This window comes from Melitaea cinxia, chromosome 13 (genome assembly GCF_905220565.1).
Source record: "Melitaea cinxia chromosome 13, ilMelCinx1.1, whole genome shotgun sequence".
In the NCBI taxonomy this organism is placed as follows: Eukaryota; Metazoa; Arthropoda; class Insecta; order Lepidoptera; family Nymphalidae; genus Melitaea; species Melitaea cinxia.
Window position 1 is genome coordinate 12559964 of NC_059406.1, and position 25191 is coordinate 12585154.

The 25191-nt window shown below is 32.0% G+C and overlaps 2 protein-coding genes across 4 annotated transcripts in view; both read left to right on the forward strand.

Moving 5' to 3' along the window:
* LOC123659307 (tropomyosin-2) overlaps positions 1 to 723 on the forward strand; it is a 31356-nt gene extending 30633 nt beyond the window's left edge. For both annotated transcript variants that reach the window (XM_045594557.1, XM_045594555.1), the window contains exon 10: positions 479 to 723. In XM_045594557.1, coding sequence (XP_045450513.1) covers positions 479 to 564 — 86 coding nt within the window. In that variant the 3' untranslated portion in view covers positions 565 to 723. The remainder of the gene's footprint in view (positions 1 to 478) is intronic.
* A 7680-nt stretch (positions 724 to 8403) lies between these two features.
* Positions 8404 to 16822, forward strand: LOC123659133 (tropomyosin-1). Of its 2 annotated transcripts, XR_006743983.1 has the most exons (8): positions 8404 to 8497; positions 13072 to 13240; positions 13513 to 13772; positions 14158 to 14275; positions 14878 to 14979; positions 15300 to 15477; positions 15854 to 16335; positions 16587 to 16822. XR_006743983.1 is itself a non-coding variant. In XM_045594390.1 (7 exons), the coding sequence occupies exons 2-7, from the start codon at positions 13127 to 13129 to the stop codon at positions 16667 to 16669; spliced, it is 855 nt and encodes a 284-aa protein (XP_045450346.1). In that variant the 5' UTR covers positions 8404 to 8497; positions 13072 to 13126; the 3' UTR covers positions 16670 to 16822. The 2 variants fall into 2 exon arrangements, 1 of the variants encoding a protein (XP_045450346.1); XM_045594390.1 differs by lacking the exon at positions 15854 to 16335.
* Positions 16823 to 25191: the final 8369 nt, after the last annotated feature.

A 25191-nucleotide genomic window follows, 5' to 3' on the forward strand; every position in this document is an offset into this window, starting at 1 on the left:
TTGGATCTGGCTTTCAAGGAACTGGACATACCACGTGCCTGCCGATAACCGCCGATAACGCTTACCATAGAGCTTTACATGTACATTTAAACCAGTAAAAATATACCATTACACGATTCTTTCGATTATCAACCCATTCGAATCAAAATTACGCTTTTAAGACTGCATGTATTGAGTCGTCGATACGTTTTTTTAAAGTCAAACTTACAGTTAACATTGCGAAAACGACGCATGGCTTCGGAATAACCAGGATCGCAGTAAGCATTTTTTAATACTTTGTTCACTTTTATATTTGCCGTTAATACATTACGACGCAAAACTTGACTTATGAGTTTTTTAAACAAAAAAAAGTTAGTTGTTTGAAAAGAATTTGAATAGAAAAAATATTTGGAGTAGAAAAAGATACTAGGTATTTCGTTGAATTTGGTTAGCTAATAGTTTTTGGGTGTACTATTATTTACACGATGAAAATGCACAGACGAACTCGTCGCCGAAAAGGAGAAGTACAAGGACATCGGAGACGACCTGGACACCGCCTTCGTGGAGCTTATCCTCAAGGACTAAACTTATCTGGTCTTACCAGCAATGGTGCGACCACGCTGCACACTATATCTGTATAGACATATTTTATATTTTATACTCCTAATTTAAAGTATTACATCTACTTTTACGCCGGTATTTATTTTCATTTATTTAAAAAGTAAATAAATTATTAATTTAAAATTTTTGTTTTATTTTTTGCCAAGATTGAATTGGATTTTGAATAAAAAATGTTGAAAGTTTTTCTTGTACTTGTTTCGCCATTCCTTTGAAGTATTTTTGAGATATAATAAAATGAAATATGAATTGCTTGTATATATATAATTGATTAGCTGTTTTGATTAAAGATAACACAAAATTATTCAATTAGTTCCAATGTAAGTATAATTTTTTTTTTTAATTTTACATAATTGCATGAGCTTTAGGTACAATATATTTGAAACACGTAGATAGTTTTTTTTCAGACGTATCAGTAAATTGTAGAATTTAGAATACCAATAGCCTTTGTCGAGTAAACGTATTTAATACTAATTTAATATTGTTTTTTAACTCGAATTAGTGATTTAAGTGAGTAAATACGTTTACTAGTATTTTTCAATTCTGTATGTGTGCACAAGTAGAGTACATATCAAAGCTAATTTATTTGGTTGTTATTATTTTTATACACATTTTTTGTTTAAGCAAAATTTTCCAGATTGGATATTAAATAAAGATAAATTCAAAATGTTTGGACTAAAAATTCTAGTACCTACACTAATTTAATTATTTAATAATTAGTAATGGTAGGTATAGTTCGTGTCATGTAAAAAGAACGCTGGCCTTGAAGCTGCGCAGAAGCGATTTATCGGTCTATTTGGTGGTACGGGGTAGGGGGACGGGAGTGTTTAGCACGTGTCGCATGCTTGCCGGTGTGCTATTGGTTGACAGCGGTTGACAGTTCGACGTCGACTCAAAATATTATCGCGCACAAAAGTTTTAAATTACAAAATTCTCCATTTACTATTTATTTCACTAAAAAACAATTATCAATTTATCATTTTAAAGACATAAAAACTATTAAGATACGAATATCGAGAGTACAGATAATTATTATTTTTGAATACGACATTTCAATAACTAAAAAATTTGTTATTGCTTTTGTTTAAAAAAAAATTGTGATTTTGTAAAGTGATAATTATTATACTTATTTTGTCCGAATTATTCGCACTGGTATTTCTAGTATTTTTTAATGTACCTACCAATAACCATTATACGAAGCCGCGAGTGAAAGCCTAATTAAAAAATAAATTAGTAGTACTTGTGCGCGAGTATACCCATGCGCAAACGCACCCCCTCCAGTTTCTTTCAGCGTTCTTTTTACATGACGCGAACTATATCTACCTATTAGATGTGCAGAATCGCGCATACAATCTGTATTACACATACTAATAAAACTTAAAAAATTAAAATTGAATTCACACATAAATATAATATGGTGTTGGAGAAGAAAAGATAAGCAAGGCTCATCATCAAATAAAATATATTAACTTTTTGGGTTCGTATAAAGAATAGATTGTATGTGTCACCGTACTATTTTTAACATGGTTGGTTGAAATATATATGTTATAAACAATAATAAAAGTAAAATTATAAATTTACAATTATTACATTAAGAGCCTAATTTAAATTTGATTGATTCAATTGACTGAGAAAGGGCACAGCAGGAAATTTCCCGCTCAAAATACGTAGTAGCCCGACTGGGAAAATGTCGACCTTACAGAAGACCACAGCTAAATAATACTGTTTTTCAGCAGTGTTGTGTTCCTGTTGATGATTAAGGTGTTCAGAGCTCCTAGAAGGAATAATTAAATAGGGTCGCCAACGCGCTTGCGATAGTTCTGGTGTTGCAGACGTCTATAAGCTACGGTAATCACTTACCATCGGGTCAGCCGTACGCTTATTTGCCGACCTAGATAAATGAAGAAAAAAATTACTCATAGTTGCTACCGAAGCTATCAGACATAGACGTATTTATGTACCTGTTACAACATGTGAAACGAAATCTAGAAAAACTATAAGCAACCAGTGAAAGAGGCCCTTAAGTGTTTTCATCTGTCGTGTTTAAATAGTTACAATTACCTAACTTAGTTCATGGTTAATGATTTTATACTAACGTTCTTAAAAATATTACGGTAACATATACCTACCTACCTATGTGTTAATATTGATTAATTTTCACAAATATTTTTAACAGATGAAGTGGTGGAAGAGAGAAGTAAGTACAAAGCCATCGCTGAGGAAGTTGATCAGACGTTCGCAGACTTATCAGGTTATTAGTTTTTAAGAAATGCGGAAAATATTGAACTGCCATGTTGAGAACGAAATTAAAGTGGCGGAATATACAGCTTTTGTATAATTTGCGTAGTGCACATGAAAAGAAGTGTATGTTTTTGATGACCTTGTTTTTCTATGACGATCTTTGAATTGTATTAATTTAACAACAAAAGTAGTTTTTATATGTACCTTAGGGCTGATTAACATTTGTGTGCCTTTAAACTAGACGCTAAATGAAAACTTTATAATACAACACATTCCATTCGATTTAAATCAATTAACTTTGTATAAACGATTGAAAATTTGGATAATTTTATAATTAGATCGATTGATGATGCGTCTATTGTTTTTAATGCTTGTCTTGCCATTCTCTAAGATTAGCAAGAATTAAAGATTATATTGTGATTAGCTCCCAGGTTCAGCTCAAGAATAATTTAAAAGTAAAATTTTGTAGTAATATGTTAAATTTAACGTGACCAGTGTGATCACTAACGTTTAAGACGAAAAATATATGTAAGCAAATTATAACTAATGTCGAAAATTGTTTAAAACACTGCCGCTGTTGGTTTTATTATTATTACATGGCGTCGACAACATCATTTTCTTATATAACAATTACTAGTATCTCCTGAAATTATGGTACAGGTTACTTATGATCGTTTGTGTAATATTAACCATCCATTTATATAGGTTTAAACATTTTGTACCTATAACGTGTTAACGTTTCAATGAATCGAGTAATTTTTTTATATCAATGTAAAATGAATATTAGAGGACTCCTATGTTAGACAAAACTGCCTTTTTGTTTCTATTCAAAGCAAAATATCTTGTTCTTACATAGATGAAAACAATTTTTTTTTTTTGGTTTAATCTAAGTGTTCTTATGAACAATTCAAAGGAATCTTTAACAACAATCTTTCAAAGTACTTATATTGTTGTAAACTGTTCATCCTTCAACAATGATTGAACTGTTGACAGTAGTTATTATTTTCTATATTTACGATTTATAATTCCTTTGAACTAAATTTAAATAAAATGAGGTTATACAGTAAATTTTCTGATATTAAAAACAATGAATGGATACATACACTAACAACATATCTTCTGAAACAAAAATTGTCATAGTATAAAAATACGTAATCAATACCAATTTATTAGTTTTTTTTAATAATTATTTTCCAGTTATCTAATATTCATTTCCATATTTAATATAAGGTTTAAATTTTAATACATATTTTGTATAACGCTTCTACTCTTACACTCAATCTCATTTATCCGTTACGACTGCATAGTTTCTATATACTTATGTATAATTAGCTTTTCTTATCTACAGAGTGTGTCAGAACGCTTTGAGTAACTTTCATTCAGATAAATATACATTTATATAAAATAAACGTTTTTTATTACTTTTCCATATATTTAACTTCCAACGTCTATTTGCTAATCTGTGATTACAAAACGTGAGTAATTTGGCGCCTAGAATAAATAAATATAAATAACCGAATAAGCGCTTCACACTGGGGTGTGATTCCTGTGTAGGGCTGTCTGTAAACAAAATATAGTCACAGATGCCGACACTACGACAAAAGTCAACGTCTTTATAGGCCATTCAGGAATAAGCCTTCAATAACATCATGGCATGAACCAGAAAGCATACAAAGCAAAGCAATATGCTCGTTTTCTATCTCTGTGTCGAAATAAGCTATTAACAATATGGGAAAAGCTCCGCCAATAATCCTCTGATGCGGACACTTATAATGAGTGGAGTGAGTTGTGAGTAAGGAGCTAGTCGTCACTTTTTTATTCTTTTTACGGCAAGAAATCTAGTGGTCAAATAATTTACCCGTGGTTATGGTATTGAAAGAGTAAGCTCCTAAATTTGGACACTCGGCAATAATATCTGAAAGGTCTGATCGGATCTGGCATAAAGCTCTGACGTACAAACCATTTTGTACCTACATCATCTTAACGAGTCAGAATAAAGTTTAGAAACACCATGAATGCTGGAGCTTTACTTTTTGTTACAGCACAGATGATGCCTTTTATACTGGCAGAACTATTACCTATGGAATGGAAGTGGTAAAAAAGACACAAGATTGAGCGATTATCGCTCACAAATTCCCCTTCATTGTAGATTCAAATGTCTTGAAACTTTATTTCCTGAATATTAAAAGATCCTTGAGGCTTACATTACAGACATTGAGATGTTCACTTCTTCTTCGGAGATCCGTCCCCAGTGTGGAATATTGTTTGTACCTTTTCAGATGTCCTCCAATATGAACTCCCAACTCCTACGACTCCATCAAAGATGGGCAGTTCGTAATGTTTTTTATGACCTATGGTATCCTTTCATCTCTCCACAGAGATGTGGATTCTACACGTTTTTTACCATTGGCTTTTTATCAATGGTGAGTTTTTTGAAAAGTTAGTTGATAGATATTATCTCTACTATCATGTTATTACCAGCATAGCCTTCTCTTCAGGACACCTTTTTAATCTCATTACGTAGATACTCCGTTTACATATCGAGTTCGCTTTAGTATGAATTGAGTAATCTTAGTAAAATCAATTTTCAGAAAAGGCCGAAAGAATTGGGACTGAAATTTGATTTACCTGTTCCATTTGACTGACCAAAAAATCGGGAAATCCCGGATCTTTCAGTATCAAGATTTCCCGGTTCTGAACCCTTATCGTAGCCCCTAACCTCTAGTTCGTTTTAGTATGAATTACGTAATTAGATAAAATATAACACCCGAAAGAACCGGGATTGAAATTTGATTTCCTGATTCTTTTTGGCTGATCTAATACAAACATGGGTCATGTGCGGGATTAAACCCGCGACCGTTAACGCATCATTCACTTGCTCTGCCCATTGTTTTATTGCAAACTTTAGAAATAAACCCAGTTAAAACTGGTGCGCTTAAATTTAGTGGTGGATAAAGAAATTCGCTTGTTTGCGTAATGAAGATTGTAGTTGTAACAAATCTTTTTTGGACGGTCGTGTAAAGAAAGATTGTATGTTATTGTTAGATACGTAAAATGAGACAGTACCGTGATAGGTGGGACACCTAATAAATTTGCTATATATATGCTATACTTACTAGAATCACTTATAAAATTCAATATAGTTAGAAATTAAATAAAACGTTCCCTATAATAATATGTTGAGTTGAATATACAGTTTCAACGGTACCTATGCACGGAACCGCGTAAACATGAACTTGTCAGTTGGTAAAAGCTATTGGGATTCCTTAAAACTTTTCGAGATATAACTCATGTATTTAATTAATAAGCGTCTGTAATTAATTTATTAACTGAATTGAAACACTGAATGTGTCACTGCTGGTCGAATGTCTCTTCTGTGTTAACCTGCTCCACTTCTGCCTGGCAGTTCCACAAACACGAGTGACGATCATTGTCGGGGTTCGATAATGATCAGGATCGACGGCTATAAGAGCTTATTTTCAAAGCGCGATAGATCTATCTAGACTACAAAAATCCAAATTAATAAATAAATGACGGCCTTTAATGGAATTTTCGTCCAATTATTAATGGTGTGTTGTTACTTTTGCTTGAAAACACACTAGGTATTTCTTGAGTTGAATTCGCTGTTCCAACCTACTTATAGTTCTATATATTTTTTTAATCGATAGTTAATGATCGCCAAAAGTTATTCTTTAAGTCTTGCTATTTATATACTACCTATTAATGCAGAGCGTTGTAAAATTTGGCTGCTAAGTTTTAATATTAGGTCAGTTACAGATATAATTGAATTTAATACACAGTAGCAAAAATCGAAAGATTAAACATAACAACACAATTTTGAGAAATGATTAAGAAACGTATCTTTCAATATAAATGTAGGTACATTATAATTATTATTGTGACCCTTGCAACTTCACTCGCGTAATTTCTGATTCCGTGGGAATTTCGATACAAAAATTAGCATCTGTGTTATTCTGGAACTCGTACCAAGTTATATTACAATCAGTTGAGTAGTTTTTGCGCGAAAGAAACAAACATAGATTGATACACATCATATAACATACATTCGTAGATATTTACTTCAAACTTTTTAAAACTTCAAGCATTTATCATATTAGTAGGATATGGTTTGATTATAATCTATCCATTGAAACTGTTAGAATGTCAACTGGTAAGTGGTTAACTAGAAAACTTAAAACAGTGTTTTATATAAATAATCATTTTTATCTGGCACAAGCCGCTAAAAAATCTAACAATAACCAAACCTAATCCATCTTCCTTACTCCCCATTTAGGTATGGTTCACAGTTTTACGATATGAATTAGTTACAATGCATTTTTAATTATTCTAAAAAAAGTTTGTCGTCCGTTCTGATGATCCACACCCTCACTGAATACCTACGCATAGATTTTGTAAATTTTCTCTAACAAAAATTTGTTTCACTGAGTTTAGTGCTGAAAGCTATTCGGTTTAAAAATAATACTTTACGATCATATTTCTGACTAGACGAACCATCATAGTTTTAACCCTGTTGAATTTCGATATTGTTAAGATTAGTTCGAACTTACTTGGTATTTACTATTAATATAATAGCTATCACGTGTTGATTTATTGCCTATGTATGACGATGGACAGGCTTAGGTTCTTCACAAATATATTCCTTCAAATTTGAAAATATAAGCTCGCATATCTTTAATCTTTATGTTATTAGTAGCGAGAGTACGTAGTATTTTTAAGTAAACAAACACGCACACAAAGCAAACGTCACGGCATTTCTTGAATTAATCTAGCGTTTCTCATTCTTTATGCAGATGAGTATAGACGTCGATATCCATGTGGCAAGCCCTTTACCATTTCAGTTAGCGTAAAGATGAATAAGCTTATAATAATAAATGAGTTTAATTTCATGCGTTTCTTATTTTTTTGTATATTAACATTCTTAGCCTATTGTTACTATTTTACATATAGTTTTGAATCAAGAAAATTCAACAAAAATTAACCAACTAAAAATTTTTTTTTTTAATTTTTGTCGTGAAAACATTTGAGCAAAAACTAATTTATAGTTATTTATTTTGGTTTAGCCTGTTTTTTATGCTGTGAAATGTTTAGATAGGTTGCGTGTATGAAATACAATTCTTACGGTTATTTGTCGATTATTTTCTTACAATATTATCGAATCGTTCTAGACCTTGATACGGCAAAAGTAAACGCGAATGACAATTCGTTACAAACAAAAACACAAAAAGAGATAAATAATAGGTAATAGGTTTCACCAAACAAATGTTAAACGCTATGTTAAATAGCAAACACACAAATAGTGATTCCGAATTTTTGTATTTTTGAGAAAACTATCAATAATAATCAGGAGAATGTAAAAAAATCTTTGAATAGTTTGTTTCGGGGTCTAAATACGAGGTTTCAGCGCAGTTGGTCCAAAGACAGCGCGTCCGGCAAGGAATTGACCTCAACATTTACAACGAAGAAAATCGCATGAAAATGAAGCGGATGCTGATGTGGGAGTGAGCGAGCACGTTGTGATTGCGATGGCGGATCGGAATCCTGGATTTTTTGGCACCGAAAATAGTGCGGGCGGGCGGCGCGAGCGCAGGGCGGGCGCGCGCGCAGTGCGTGTCGCTCCGCCGTGTGAACAGCCCGCTAGGTGAGTGCCGCCAGCCTGGATACCCACGGACCTCACCGACCACCCGACCCTCGACGACCGACCTTTGGGTCAAAGTGCAGTGTAGTGGTGTATCCAAGCTGTTGCGTTGAGTGTTTTGCTTGCACCTAATCGAAGTTAAGTTGCGGAAATGTGATATGGTGAAGCTTGGGGTAGTGCGTCCGTCCCGCTGTCTCTCGGAGTGACTCGGGTTTCAGCGAGTGCACGTCCTCGCTGAAAATAGTGTCCGCGCGTAGCTCCGAACTATTTGCGGACACTTCGAACATCAGTATTTATTTAGTGATATTAGGAATCTCGCCTCAATTTTTATTTATAATCAGACGTGGACCGCTTATCGGTGAATCGAGGTGCCTTATACGACAATAATAATGAGGTGTCTTATTACTGAATGAGCGGCGAGCCACATTTAGAAATGTTCGGCTGTTGTCGAACAGTATATTGTACGTTCGTAAAACACCCACACGCAAACATATCGTAACACCGCTACACCGCTGAAACATTATTCTTTCGGTACATATTTGGCTATTTGAAAATACTAACGAAACAACTACTATGACAAACTATAATGAACAAGATTCAATGATTTATTAATAGTGTTAGTTTATAATAAATTACTTTATTAAGATTCGTAGTCATTAACGGGGGTAGATACACAAATGTATGTTTTCTCTTGAATATAACTTCAAGTTAAGACATCACAGTACCTATTGAACTATTTATATAATTTAGTGCAACAATAATACTTTGATAAAAAATATTTATATTTTAAAAATATTTATATTTTAATTTTAAAAAATATTTAAATTATTATATTTGAACCATGGTCTTTTCGGTCGATCGCGAGTGGCCGATTTCCCACCTTCGTATTCAAACTTCGTATTAAAAACGATATAAATGAAATAAAGAAAATGAACTTTTTGAAAATATACATTGTTTAAAAAAGTGTTTTCTTTTTTGGTTTAATATTCATCCGGATACGAACGTTAATAGGTCATTGAATCGGGATCATAAAAAAAATTGGCACTTTATCAAAACGTGTGCAATGTTAAATTCTTACATTTATTTAAAAATTTCTAATATTAAATAAATCTTTAAAATAATTATACAATACTTTCTTCACATTTCTCAGGATTTAAAGAAAGGTTGCAAAATTTACTATTTACAGAAAGCATCATAATAGCTATACTATATCATAATCACCTTCAACTTTTTATACAATTTAGTTCTATTTAATTTTACCGCAAACAACTAAATTTAACTTTGAATGAACTTGTATTTTAATATTTTAACAAATATGCCAAATAAAAAAGTTAAAATTGTTTCTTTTTAAACTTCAAAGAGAATTTTTGTAAAAAAATAGCGATGGCTTTCTTTGTGAATAATAAAAGAGCCTTGACCTTAAGACACGAGAAAACTTTTTGGATACGAATATATTTTTCATTTCTTTTATTAAAGAATACGATCATATTCTTTGTAACATTAAATTAAAGCAATAAACCAACAACTGTTTTCTACGGCTTCAATATTTTAACTTATCTCTTTGGTATTTCTAAGGCTTTACGGCAATTTAATTTAACTCTACATTTTTGACTTCAGCCGATCACTCTTCTTATTTGTATATCGTCTTATTCTTTCGATGTAATTTCACATATTTTACTATTTTTTGTTTAAATACAATTACTAGTATAGAAGTCAAAGCATTAAGTTTTTAAGCATGTTCGATAAGTATTATTATCTTTTTTTTGTCTCTCTTCGATTTGATGTTCAGTTTTTTACTATTGCTCCTTGATTCTTATTTTGTATTAATGAGATAAATGAGCAGAAATGGCACAGTGAATAGAATACTAGTTGAAAAAAAATAAAAATATAAACTCGCCTGCCCAGCGTGGTGACTATGGGCAAAAACCCCCATGAGTTCACGCCTAAAGTTTCGGCCCTTAGTTAAAACCGGGATGTCTGGCGCGAACTTGGGGAGGCCTATGTCCAGCAGTGGACTACCGGCTGAAGTGATGATGATGATGATGATGATGATAAAAAATCTGCTGCCTACAAATCTGGGCTGACATTCTGACAATTGAACTGCGAATTGTCTTTTCATGCTTGCTACTATTGCATAAATATATATATATTTTTTTTTATCAGCATAGATACGTTAGATACAGTTATACTACTACATAGTTTACAGGCTGTTACATTATAGCATAAAATATTAATTACATTATCTATTTTACTTTATGAAGATGCGTGTTATTTTTTTTTTTTTAGTGTGCACATTCATAAATTTTTAGAACGATACATTCTTTAGACGTAGAGCAGCTGTTCGTTTGTGAAAATTCATTTCGTCTAACTATATCGGTAATATTTGTCAGATGGCCAAAAATAAACCACCGTTCGTTATTTTCGCAACCTTCAGACTGTAAGAGACTGTACAGCTCGCCGGTTTTTTAATAAGCTTTACGAATCGTTCAAACGCCCTGATATTTAAAGACATTGCTACATATAGAGGATACCCTGCTTAAACTAACAACATTAATTTTTATATTAAAGTTTAAAATAGTTCTTGGATACATCTTTATACATAGCGACCAAATAAACGATATTTATGAACCCGATACTTTATACGATTAAATTACAAAATACACAATAACTGGATAACAAACATGAATTGTATAAAGCAATAAGTATCAGCAGGTAGTAGTAGAGTACTCGCATATATTTAATTTTAGTTTAGAGTCAACATTAAATTAAAGCACAAGTGATTTCAAGTAAGACAAACAGAAATATTATTTACGTATTTATTCTCTCACAATCTCGTACTCTGGAGTCTCAAATCCTTGCGGTGATAAATTTAACAATTTGGGGCTTATTATGGACTGCAATTTGTCCTGAGTAGCTCGTGTCAACGAAGTCAGTCGAAGAATACATAATATACGCATTCCATTTCTTCCATTAAAACCAAAATTATGCTTGGGCAAACCGTTCCGCTACCTATCCTTAATTTTGCTGATGTATGTTATCTGAATTTGGCTGGAGTCATACGATTCATTTTTAGCCTGCGAAAATTTACTTTCGTGCTCTCCGAGGGACGGTAGGAGACCCACAAGGACAGACATCCAAACCGGATTTTTCTTGTACAAATACAAATATCCATCCCGAGCGGGAATGTAACCCGTAAACCGTCGGTATTTTAGGCGACTACACGCAACACTACACTAGAGCGGTTATTAATAATTTTTTTAACTACTTAAATAAACTAGAAATAGTCAATTGAACATAAAACTGCTTAAAATAGACAATCATAACTTTCGTTTAACCCAGTAAAAGTAGGTTGCAGGTTAATATTACGAACATTAAACCAATAGTTAAAATTTAACGTGCATCAAGAATTTGTTAGTCTGGCGATGAGCCAAGTGAGAACCACATAAAACGCGATTGCCTAAATAACTAACGTGTACTTATATTATATTATCTTTGTATATCGAATGGTATGATAAAAATTTAGGTTGAAAAGATAGATCACGTATTTTTGATTCTAAATGTTGTGATTTTTGTCATCACACAGAGTTTTCTTCAATATAGTTATTTCGATATTAACAAAATATCGATTTACTTTTTCCCATCCCCTATCGAGGAATCGACTCCGATTCCTATTTAATTACTTTTATTCTACTACGTTCAACAAGGATATGTTCTGCTTGATGGTAAATGATTAATGTAGCCTATGGACGTCCCCAACATCAGGACCGTAACGAGTGCTTTAAGAACCCTACCTCATGCGTGATATCAACAAAATTGTAACTCCAAGTTTCCGACTACGCAAAGTAAAATCTTCTTTCTGACTTATGTATACGCTCAACATAGATTTTGCGTTTATTAAAAAGCTTATTATTCGGTGCAGGATTACATAGATGATAAAGATGTGTGAAATTAATGACATTGTATTACACGCAATATAATTATTACTAATTTTGTACTAAAACGCAGTTTATAATTATATTATTTTTAAAAAAGTATAATTACGGAGTTTCTTGCCGAGTCTTCTCTGCAGACTTTACATTCAAAATCAATTGTTGTGTCACTTTTAAAAATAATAATCACTTTTAAAATTCTTATTTGTAATATGACGATTCAAAAGTACTTTTGAAGCCTATTTGAATAAAGTTATATTTATTTTGATTTTGACAGCGTAAAAGTTTGAATATCAATGTATAAGTATTTACCCACCTAAAAACACTAAAAAATAATAAAATACTGTACTATTATATTAGTAATACTGTAGTATTTAATTATTTTGACCTAATTAAAAATAGGCGACTACAACGTATAATATAACATTTATTTTCGTTAATACGTCATATTCTCAAATGTGAACATGTATATACATACCTAAAGTACATAGAAATATTAAACGTTATACTTGCTGTAAAAATTTAATAATTATCCGGGTAAGATTAAGTTTAGAATGTGCTTTTTAAGTTTATTTTTTAATTATATTAAAAATTATGAAAAAGTTGAAGAACTAACTATTTACCATACGTTCTTTGTTTCGAATACAGGCCAGTAGCTGGCGTATTTTTTTCGACCGGAACGTAATAAAACAAAGCCGCCACCATGGACGCGATCAAGAAGAAGATGCAGGCGATGAAGCTGGAGAAGGACAATGCCATGGACAAGGCAGATACCTGCGAACAGCAGGCCAGAGATGCCAACCTCCGTGCCGAGAAGGTGAGATTAAATCAATATATAAAAATCAAAAAATATTACATCTCTGTGACGAGGTGGATATAGGTTTTCGTGTTTTGTTTGTAGTCTCCTACTCAGTATATTAATATGGATGCTTCAGACTCTACACCGTAATCTCTAATTTATCTTATTTAAGTAATATACTAGTGAATTAACTTCCTTTTAGTCACACTAAGACAAACGATAGTTTTATTGGTATTAGTTGTTATTATTATACAAAAGTTAATGTAAAATTTTCGTCACTAATACTCCAGGTCAATGAGGAAGTACGTGAGCTTCAGAAGAAACTCGCCCAAGTGGAGGAGGACCTTGTCCTGAACAAGAACAAGCTGGAACAGGCCAACAAGGACTTGGAAGAGAAGGAGAAACAGCTTACCGCTACCGAGGCGGAGGTGGCCGCCCTCAACAGGAAGGTGCAACAGATTGAGGAGGACCTCGAGAAATCTGAAGAGAGGTCCGGCACTGCCCAGCAGAAATTGCTCGAAGCGCAGCAGTCCGCTGACGAGAACAACCGGTAATTATTGAGTTGCAAAAATAGTTATTCAATTTTAAAAAAATTTACACTTGTAATAATCCAAAAGGATTTTTTATGTTTAAATTTTCTTCAAATGGAGATGTAATATAATATAGATATAATTTAAACTATAATAAAGAAAATAGGCTAATAATACATACTATTAACGAATAGTATGTGATGTATGGAAAACCTAAAAATCACTTGAATTTAAAACCAATTAAGTACTGGATTGCTCTTAACAATTGCAGATTATTATATATACTACATCTGAACTGTGTAATGTAGAGTCTAGTCTCTTTCTGTTAACTTTTTCTACCTAATTTATATACCTTCCCACTATTGGGTATTTCTTATTAATGTTTATTATTTTCTTTTATTTTAGTATGTGCAAAGTATTGGAGAACAGGGCACAGCAAGACGAGGAGCGTATGGACCAACTGACCAACCAACTGAAGGAAGCTCGTTTGCTCGCTGAAGACGCTGACGGAAAATCTGACGAGGTATTTAATTAAATATCTAAAACCTAATTTTTATAGCTTAAACAAAAGTAAGACATTTTTTATACACGTAGTCTTCTGATATTAACCAAAGACTGGGTAGGTATATAATTATATAGGTCTGTGTTATATTTTTAACGGTATCTATTCATACCAGCCGTAAAAATAAATAATACCAGCTGTAAACAACTTTATGAGAACAGAATATGACATTTTTCGCTATCGCTTCAGCCTGTATATCCCACTACTGGGCATAGGCCTCTTTCCCCATGTAGGAGAAGCATCAGAGCTTAATCCACCACGCTGCTCTAATGCGGGTTGGCGGATATATTCCCTACTATGAGTAACGATCGCTATCAGGTGTACATGATAACAACCGGGACCGACGGTTTAACGTGCTCTCCGAGGCACGGTGGGGAGACCCACAAGGACTGCACAAACACCCAGACAACGACATTTTTAGATACCTTTATATTAAATGTTGATTATAATTTCTAAGCACGTTTCTTGTGCTCTTCGATAATACAAATAAATAAATATCTTTCTATTCTCTAAGCTATCTCTTACTACCTTAACATTGAAATTAACTCATATTTAAATTCAAGGTCTCACGTAAGCTGGCCTTCGTTGAAGACGAACTTGAAGTCGCAGAGGACCGTGTCAAGTCTGGCGACGCTAAAATCTCAGAACTTGAGGAGGAATTGAAGGTAGAGTTATTATTTTGATTGATATGAAATCAGTGTGTTAATTTATTACCGGTACAATACGAGACGTAAATATCTTAACAATTACTTTGAAATACTTTCGACCATGAGCTGATGTAGTGAGCTTAACTCGCGCCCAGGGCACAATAACATTTTAGCCCCTCCATTCGGAAACCATATAATATGTCCAGATTTTTTTTTTTGTTTTGCGGACCATTTGGTGCCCCTTTGTGAGTAGCGCCCAGGACATGATGCCCTCCCCTTGTCCCCCGCAATATGCCTATATATCAATTTAGTTACTAAAACTGTTTTGCAACTTGTAGGTTGTAGGTAACTCTCTTAAATCTCTGGAAGTCTCCGAAGAAAAGGCCAACCAACGTGTAGAAGAATTCAAAAAGCAGCTGAAGACCCTCACCTCCAAACTTAAGGAGGCCGAGGCTCGTGCCGAGTACGCTGAGAAGACCGTTAAGAAACTCCAGAAGGAAGTTGACAGGCTCGAAGGTATGTTCTAGACATAGAACAAATAAAAGACGTAACAAAATATAACATTTGTATATGGAAAAATTATGAAACGGACTTCTCTTGGATTATTCGTAAATAATGCTACTTTAATATCAAATCGCAATATTCGAGAATAATCCCGTTTCACGAAACTATCGTACTCAAAATTTCTAATAAAATTTTAAAAATTATTAAAATGAATAATGCTAACAATCGACGAATGGGAATGCTATAACTTCTCTTAAAAAGTGACAAAGCTTTTTAATCAAAACATTCTAATTATTAATTGGTCTACCTCTTTTTTTTCTTCTGTCAAGTTTACAGGTTCGTTCAATCACTAATTTCTTCGCAATTTATCTAATAACAAATTTTACAGACGCGTTGTTCAACGAGAAGGAGAAATACAAGGCGATTTGCGATGACTTGGACGGCACATTCGCCGAGCTCACAGGATACTAACAACCTTGCACTTAGTCTAAGATAATCCGTCCCAAAATATCATCCATAACTCAAAATCACACTGCCTTTGTAAAAACTACCAAAATTCTCGTTATATTCAATTACAAGGTTTTCTGCGACTGAACACTTGTTAGGTCATCTTCTAGAATCTTCTCTTCAAACCTCCAACTTCTAAACCTCTTTGTATAGGATCGCTTTTAATTTCTACTTCCTACTAATTGACCCTAATCTTATCTTCGATGTTTATAGGATTGTCGATATTGAAATTCTGAGTTCCATTTATTTAGCATTAGGTCACCCGACAATCCTCTAGACATCGCTGTCTCGAGCCCCGCTTTTTGTGTTGTGATTAATACGTCTTATGCTTTGCCGCTACCGTCGTGGGTCAATGCTTCCAAGGTACTTTTTATTCTTTAATCTCTTAAATCTTCTCTATAAACTATATCTATAAAGCTATTCCACGCTTGCGCCATAAATATATTTAAATCTGCATACGTTAACATAAACATAACTCGCATATATTTTTTGTTCCTGTTAGGTATGTTGCACCTTGATTACTGTTTCTGCAGTATGATATACATGCTTAGCAGTAGTGAGGTGTCTTGTGTTATTATGTTATATGCTAATGTGTGTGTGTGTGTGTTGTACAGACGAGTTGGGCATCAACAAGGACAGATACAAGAGCTTGGCCGACGAGATGGACTCCACCTTCGCCGAACTGGCTGGCTACTAGACACCTTCACATTCACTACAAACATTCATCCGATAGCTGCGGCAGCGCCATCGCCAATACTATGCGAACTACACTTTGTACTCGTGATGTAATATTTATTAATATTATATGTAAATTTATTACGATTTTCAATAAAATAATTTATAATAACTATTGATTGTACATTAATTTTTTCTTCTTAATTTAACATTAATATTTGTAATGAAAATGAGGACATAATAACGATTTATCATCTTAGAATAATTCCTATAATCATTATAAGAAATAATTTTTCAAAATTAATTGAAACGAAAATTATAGTATTTCTTAAACGTTACACTTTAGTATTATTAGTTTTACTTAATGTAAAAAGAGTCAAGTCCACAGGGAAAACTCAGCGTAGATTCGTAGGTGCGACAATCTATGAATTATATAAGATTTTTGAAAAAATGTCGCCAACCAGAGCGGAAGCATGTATTCCCGCTGTCATCTGTCAAATGACGCCCTTCCGTAACAAGGGATAGCGCATGCGCGGTGGGAGCTCCAGGACGCTTGCGCGACTACCCTCGGATATAATCGATAGTGCAGTACAGACAACAGCCTGTTGGGTTCAAGTTATTTTGCGTGTTAATATTAAATACACGGTTTTCGAAGTTCTCGTTGAAACCAAAGCTTAAAGGTGTCTTTATCGAGTCACCTTTCGCGTGGAGCAATTACAATGAATATTATAAAACCTCACGATGGACCAGACATCGCACCAATCGAATCCGGTAAGTTTTGATATATTCATCATCTTTACAATAAAAAAAAATATTGTAGCTAAAAATTGTCTAGTTGTACGTTGTGTTATGACTACAATAAGTCAAAGACTGTTTAACAAATGAGTATTTACGTATTACAGATGACGCGCAATTCCGTATTCGTTTATTGATATTATTTCTACAGCTTTTAAAAACATATTTTATAGTAATTAAGATATGTATAATTTGCGTCAATACGCCTGTGTTTGTATCTTTAACAAAATGATTTGACATTGGTTTCGATATTTTAATTAAAAAAAAAAGGATAATATTTTTATTACTCGCAATTTTTGTATATTACCTTATAAGACGTGGTTAAGGACCAAAAGATAAGGTCAGAAAATTCTAGCAATAATCGCATCTTAATCCATCTCGATTGAATGATATATATATGTGGGTGGTCAATCTGCGTCATTACAATGAACGACAATTTTAGACATTCTACATTAGACGAGTTGTATCCAATATCTCCTTTATACCTAGTGTATTTACAGTTTTAATTCTTATTAAAATTTTATTTATGCACTCAAGGCGAGAGTATGTAATAAAAATTAAGGTAAACGTTAATTTAAATAATAACTTTGAGGTAGGTAATTTACCTTATTAACAATTTATTAAAATAGCCTTTGTTTTTTTTTTTTTTTTTTTTTTTTATAAAATCTATTTTCAATAACAGATTGTACTATCTCTTGATATGTTGTCTGATCGATCTCGTGATAGGCTTGTCATGCGTTCATCACAACGCATATCAGATCAATTATGCCTCTCGATACAAGTGCTAACATATGGAATTATGATAAAAGAAACCTGTAAAAAGGTTTATACACGCATCATTTTGTAATATTTAATCTTTTTTCAACAATTTTTAGTGATATGTTTTGATATATTATATAATAACGATTATTGATTTTGTATCAGCCTTACAAGTACCTACTACGTTTTATTAATAAAGTTCAGTACACAATATGAAATTAAGATTAAAAACAGCTTCTTGTGAGTTATTAGTCTGCTTTTCAACCTATTTCTTTTAGGTCTTTAGTTAATCTTTACTAAGGAATTGATTCACTATATCAATAAAAAAAAGTTTTTGCGTTATATGTACCTAAGTTTATTAAATAATTTATGGCAGACTAATTACAACCAAATACAAAAATTTTGAAAATACTAGGCGTATGTTTATAATGCTGTAATAATGAATTTGTGTGCTTGTCATTTATATTGTTATTAGATACAAAACAATTTAAAACGAATTATATCGAAATGACAAGTTAATGGAATTGCTTTTATGTCGTCAAAAACTACGATTCAAATAGGTAAATAATGTCATAGTAAAAACGGAATAATTATTTGCTAGACTTGTTACAAATTCAAAAATGTATGAAGAATTGTCATTTGGGGAAATAATTTCTTGGGATCGATTGTTTTTTTTTGCATAAAACAGAAATTTTGAATCCAATGAAACTCTTTATTTGCCAATATCTCTGTGAACTATTTGACAATCAAATTACTTTTTAAATTGGAAAGTTCAAAGATTAATAATAGCCATTTTTTTATGATACCTTTTTTTTTATTTATCTTGCGTGAATTTTACCCAACTGTTATACTATCTGAAATTTCAGTGTATATTGCGCAATATACACAACATTTCATTCTGTAAGTACCTTCTACAATTATAACTAACTAAATAAATAAATAAATAACAAAATAGATCTGTAAAGTAGTTTTCAATTAATGGTATGACGAAGGAAAATATTTATTAATTTTTATATATATGTAAAATTGTATTCCCATCAATATGACGTAATCAAAGTATACACAAACTAAATAAGTATAAGAAAAGAAGGAAGAAAGAACACTGCGTAAATCGTCAAAAATTAAAACGTTAAGGCACTTATTCGTTTTAATAATAAAGCCTGCAACAAAATCGATAATGTTTCAATGACCTCAGTTTAAACGCCTATGAGTCAGGTCATGTGTGTAATACTTTCTAAGACTTTAACTTAGGAATTACAGTGTTCAACTAACTGAAATAGTTGCTGGGTCAACTTGTCAACTTTGAACTTGTCTTTAAAATTAGTTTGAATATTCAGCGGTGCAAATACACATCTCGAGAAATTCTTGAGTGTTTCAAAAACAATTCTATCATGTACATACAAGTAAACCCGCATAGGAGATTATAAATTAAGTTCCTAACTCCTCCTTTATAATGACAGAAGATGAGCCCTTTATATTCTGCAGTGGAATCATTACAGGCTCTTATGATATAACTCGCTATTTCATAAATTCAAGTTTGTTTTGTCTTTTATATTAGCACGCGGTTACTTCTGTCATTATGGTAACGACTTCACTAAACGAGTAATATGTATTTGTATGAAATCTTCTTCAGTATATAATATACTACTTTTTTAATTTCTGTTTTTCTGCAATCTTTCTGATTTTTTTTAAAATGTATCAATGTATCAAATTACATTTTCGAGAGCTTTCCCGTGAAGCATCATTATCCTGTTGGGTTGTTAATCTCATGCATCTAGTCCTGGGTGTCATGTTGTTTCAATCTTTTGGAACTGATGTCGACTAAGTATTTGTACTACCAAAATGTTTAGATGGGTCTTAAATTTGTTTTTGTAAAGTGTTCCAGACCATTCTATTTTCTTTTAATGTGTTGCCGTTAATTTCATTATAAAACAGAATAATAACACTGTTTTTCTGTCTAGACACATCTTATAAACATTTCTATCATTTTTTTTTTCAACAATGACAGAAAGAGAATATAGAGGAAACGATAGTAGTACGGCTGGGACTTTAATCTTGTAATTCAAAAAGGTTATCAAACTCTGATCCTCCTACACGGGGAATGAGGCCTATGCACAGTAGTGGGATATTACAGACAGAAGCGTATGAGACATATTAATATGAAAGAGTCGTATAAATCAATCATCATTCTTTACTCAATAATCGGAAACCATGTTGGTGAAACGTACTTTATTTTCTTTATATACGTACTAAATAAAATCGTAGAAAGACCAATGTTTGTTTGTCAGGGTAATTGTTCTAGATACTTCTATTTAAAAATTTGTCTGTTTGTCTTTGTTGGGTTGTGTTCGCGAGTGTAAAAAACATTTAATACACTGAAAAGTTTTAAAACGCTTTTTATAATCTTACTAGTGAAAAGAGACTTAATCGATTTTGGTAGTATCGCATTAAAATGTTAATAAAATATGATATTTAACATTGAGTAAAAAATACCAATAATTAAATTCAGTCAGCAAAATAAACGTAGAGTAGAGTTTTGAAAATATCTATATTTGCTTTTTAATGAATACGTATTACGTACTCGTATAATTATAATAAATAAATTAAAATACAAGCAGAGAGGAACGTTATTGCCGCCATTAAAATATGTTCAAAGTTAAATTAGTTAACTTCATTGTTGTAATTTTAGTCACGCAATTGTCATGTAATGGCTATTTTTTTTTTCATTTCACCAACAACTAGTAATACTATGATACAGAAATATAATAAACCATGAAAGTTACTTCTATGCTGTCTAACTAGTGCCACCATATTTCTTTTAATTTTTCATTCAACCTTCCATTTTTTTCTAATTTTCTTTTATAAAGACTATGTCCTGTCATGCAGTATCCAACTGTTTATTGGTAATTTTGTTTCTTTATTTCATGCGATTCTGGACATTATTTAGTTTAAAAAAATAATACGTAACTTCGAACGAGTTTTCAGAGTTATCATTTTACGGTATTCGTCACGGGATTTCGTATAAACAACATTACTAACGATGACCTTTTCATACGTTAATTTAATGTTCATTATATTAATCTTGGGTCAAACACCTTATAGATAAATATAACTGGTAGAGCAACAGAATATGATTTAGCTAATCTATTTATCAAAAGGTCTTTAGTAAAATCACAAAATGTTTAAAAATGTTTCATTTTACTAATTTGATGACTGCCATTTTTTAAGAATATCATATGAGTGATGGTATATTATATTTATTTATTTATTCCATCATACATCTAACATTACAGGATATTATCCTAATGCGTTAGTGTCGTTGTCGTATACATGTCATATGAAGATAAAAATACAAAAATTCACATCACATTCAATTCCATTAATTCATTTAACAAAACAAAACTAAGTTATTACTAAAAATTCACAATACACAGTCAAATTACATAATCTATATTAATAAAAACTATAATAATTTAGTCAATTCAATAATTTTCATTAAAAATAAAATAAATTAAAACCCTAGCTAAAAAAGCTATTAAGATATGGTCGTCATTATAGTATAAAAGTGACCGTAGAATAGACAATAGAATAAAATTATATATTTTAATTATATATTTCTTACGAACTACATAAAATGCAAATATGCAATAGTTGCACGAACTTTCTAATTTTCTATGCAATCCTTATATTAAGCTGTTGTTGTTCAAGGTTTATAGAAAACTAAGTTTGTTAATTGTATTGTTTCTAGTTTGTAATATGCTGTAAACATTATATAACATGTTATGTAGCTAAAAAACGTGTTTCCTGATAAGAGTCAGGATGCGATCAAAAATTGTAAACTTTTACTGTTTTTTATTTTGATTGCATTGATAACATTACAATTATAGTTTTCCTATCCCTTGACGTGGGTCAGGGGATAGAAAAAGGCTAATTTGGCGGAAAGAATAATTCAGTAGAATAAATTTGTTAACTTTTTTGCTATTAGTATGTCACGTTTAAGGGAAATTTTACATCTCCGTGAAGATTAGATTAGGAGGTAAAAGGGAAGATATCTCCGAAGGGCAAGATTGACGTGATTAAATTTTAACACTTAAAATTTTTACCTTAGAAAAATACGACACGAAGGTAAATTCGACCAACATTTATTTATTATCATTCTTAATATTGCCTTAAGCTAAACAACCATTATAAAACCTAAGAGCTTGTTTGACTGTGCTGATACATGTATATGAATAAAACATGTACCTGAGTCAAGACCTACATGTTTTATTAGGAAGCTGTGAGTTAAACGTAAACTGTTCGATAAAAGTACAAAACTTTATAATATAGCAATATTTTTCGTCATAATTTTTATATTATATTTATATTTAAAATGATAAATTTATAATATTATAATTATTAATAAGTTAACAGCTAACAGCAGTGTTTATTGCTAGCATAAATTGTTTTATAAAGTTTTTAAATGAAGGGAAATGATGTAGGTACTGACTTTTATTGTAACTAATTAGTTTGACCTGAAGAGTAACGGACAACCTTATCGAGGTCAGGCGAACTGTGTGTAAATATTCAGTTGTAATTTCAGGCATGTTTCATAGACTTGATTAAATTCTTACATCAAGCAAGTAGTTCACCAAGTGATGGGTGACAAACGAATTTTGAGATGTACAATTTAATTTTTATTTTATTACTAGCGGACCCGGCAGACGTTGTCTTGCCCGGAAAACAGCTACTAAATTTGATAGCTTACATACCGATAGCAGCGCTATCTAACGGGTCCAATTGAGATATAAACTACCATATCTTCTAAGTCAGGCAAAATTACAGATACTTACAAACTTTGATAAAAATTGTTTCAGTAGTTTCGGAGTTACATACCGATAGCAGCGCCACCTACCAGGTCCGATTGAGATAAAAACTACCCTATCTCCCAAGTTGGACAAAATTATAGATGCGTATAAAATTTGATAAAAATTGGTTCAGTAGTTTCGGAGTTACATACCGATAGCAGCGCCACCTACCAGGTCCGATTGAGATAAAAACTACCCTATCTCCCAAGTTGGACAAAATTATAGATGCGTATAAAATTTGATAAAAATTGGTTCAGTAGTTTCGGAGTTACATACCAATAGCAGCGCCACCTATCGGGTCCAATTAAGATAAAAACTATCCTATCTCCCTAGTTGGACCAAATTAAAATGCTTAAATTTTTTTATGAAAATTGGTTCAGTAGTTTCGGAGTTACATACATTTAAAATTTTCATTGTTAACACCCACCCCCGTAATCCTTATTGTATGTATGTAAATTAAATTAAAATGCGGTCTACGAATAAGATCAATTTAATAATTAATAAATTACGTAAAATGCGTCCTAATATATTATTTAACATGAACTTTATTAAATAGCAATAAAGTTCAAATTGACTCTACATTTTTAGTTAGAAAACATTTGTATGGGAAAAAGAAAAGGGCTGTTATTAGGGTTTTATGGAAATTATTCGAATTTTTCTCGCCGTAAAAACCATCCTTGGACTTCAACGAACATTTAAAAAAAATTGGTAAAATTGGTCGAGGCGTTGTTGAGTTATACGCATACGAATACATTTTACGATTTATTTTTATATATAAGAAGATATACAAATTAAAAATCGATTTTACTTGCCAGATGGATTGTATTATTACAATCAAATTACTACTCTCAGAGTATATCTCAAATCTAATTATCTTTTCACAATATAATAGTATATAATATCTAATAGATAAATATTTTTATAGTAGTGTAGTTTACTTCTGTGATTAAGTTTGATGGAACTCTAAATTTTATGGCATGTATTTGCAACCCGTGAATCGAAATGGCAAAACAGATCTTAAGGTTTTGTAACCCTTACTGATAAATCCTGCCAGTAACAAATGACTGAGATAAACTTATCATTAACTGGTAAAGCAGTCCCTATATCAAATTGCAATAGAAGATCATAATATAAGATCCAAAATATCTTTTAGCTTTATATATACAGGCTGAAAACTGGATTGAAGTAACTATTATAGCTAAGTACCGGAATTTCGAGACTCAAGAACTGACAATCCTTCATTACCTTACCGCAAGGACCTATTTGGTTACCCTCAAAAAGGGTTTTCAGCCTGCTTTTTTATGAAGGGTTTTAATAAAAAGCCTTTGGGTAGGGTAAGCTATTCAACAGGCTTGTTTCGACAACCTTATATAGTATTAGGGTGTAGAGATAGAGAATTTAATGAAAAGACATCCTATATAAATGAAGTGTCAATCTCAGGAATTACTGGTTCGAATCGAAAATTTAATTTTGTGTTTGATTTACCGTGGAAATCTAATGGCTATTTTTCCTCAAATTGACGCGTGTGAACCTGCGGGATACTGCTAGTTTAGTATGCTACTCGAAAAGAGAATCGTACGAGTCTGTCCAGGGAATATCGATATTATTATTATGTTTAAGGTGTAAATGATGTCTAATTCGGCTAAGAATAGAAAAAATAATTTGTGTCTGTATGTATGTAAGTTATCCTTTAGATAAGAATAATTCATATTTAATATCTTTTAATATACACACTATGGTGTTTTTAAGGTGATAAACTTAACGCTTGTGTTATAGTTAGCAGCCGACTTTTATAGCTTAATATTTTTTTGATAAATATACATTGAAATAATACATATACAAGCTGACCCTGCAAACGTTGTTTTGCCATATATATTATTAACTCCCTTAATTCCCCCCCTTATAATTTAAACTTAGAGGTATGAAAATTAGACGTTGGCTGATTCTCATACCTACACGATATGCACACAAAATTTTATAAAAATCGGTCCAGCCGTTTCTGAGAAGTATTGTAATTAAAATTGTGACACGAGAATTTTATATTTAAGATAAAAACAAATAGTACACCTAGACTCAGATAGGAATCGAGCCCGCAACCTGCGGAACAGAAAGCAAGATCAGTTATATATATATAAATGAATAT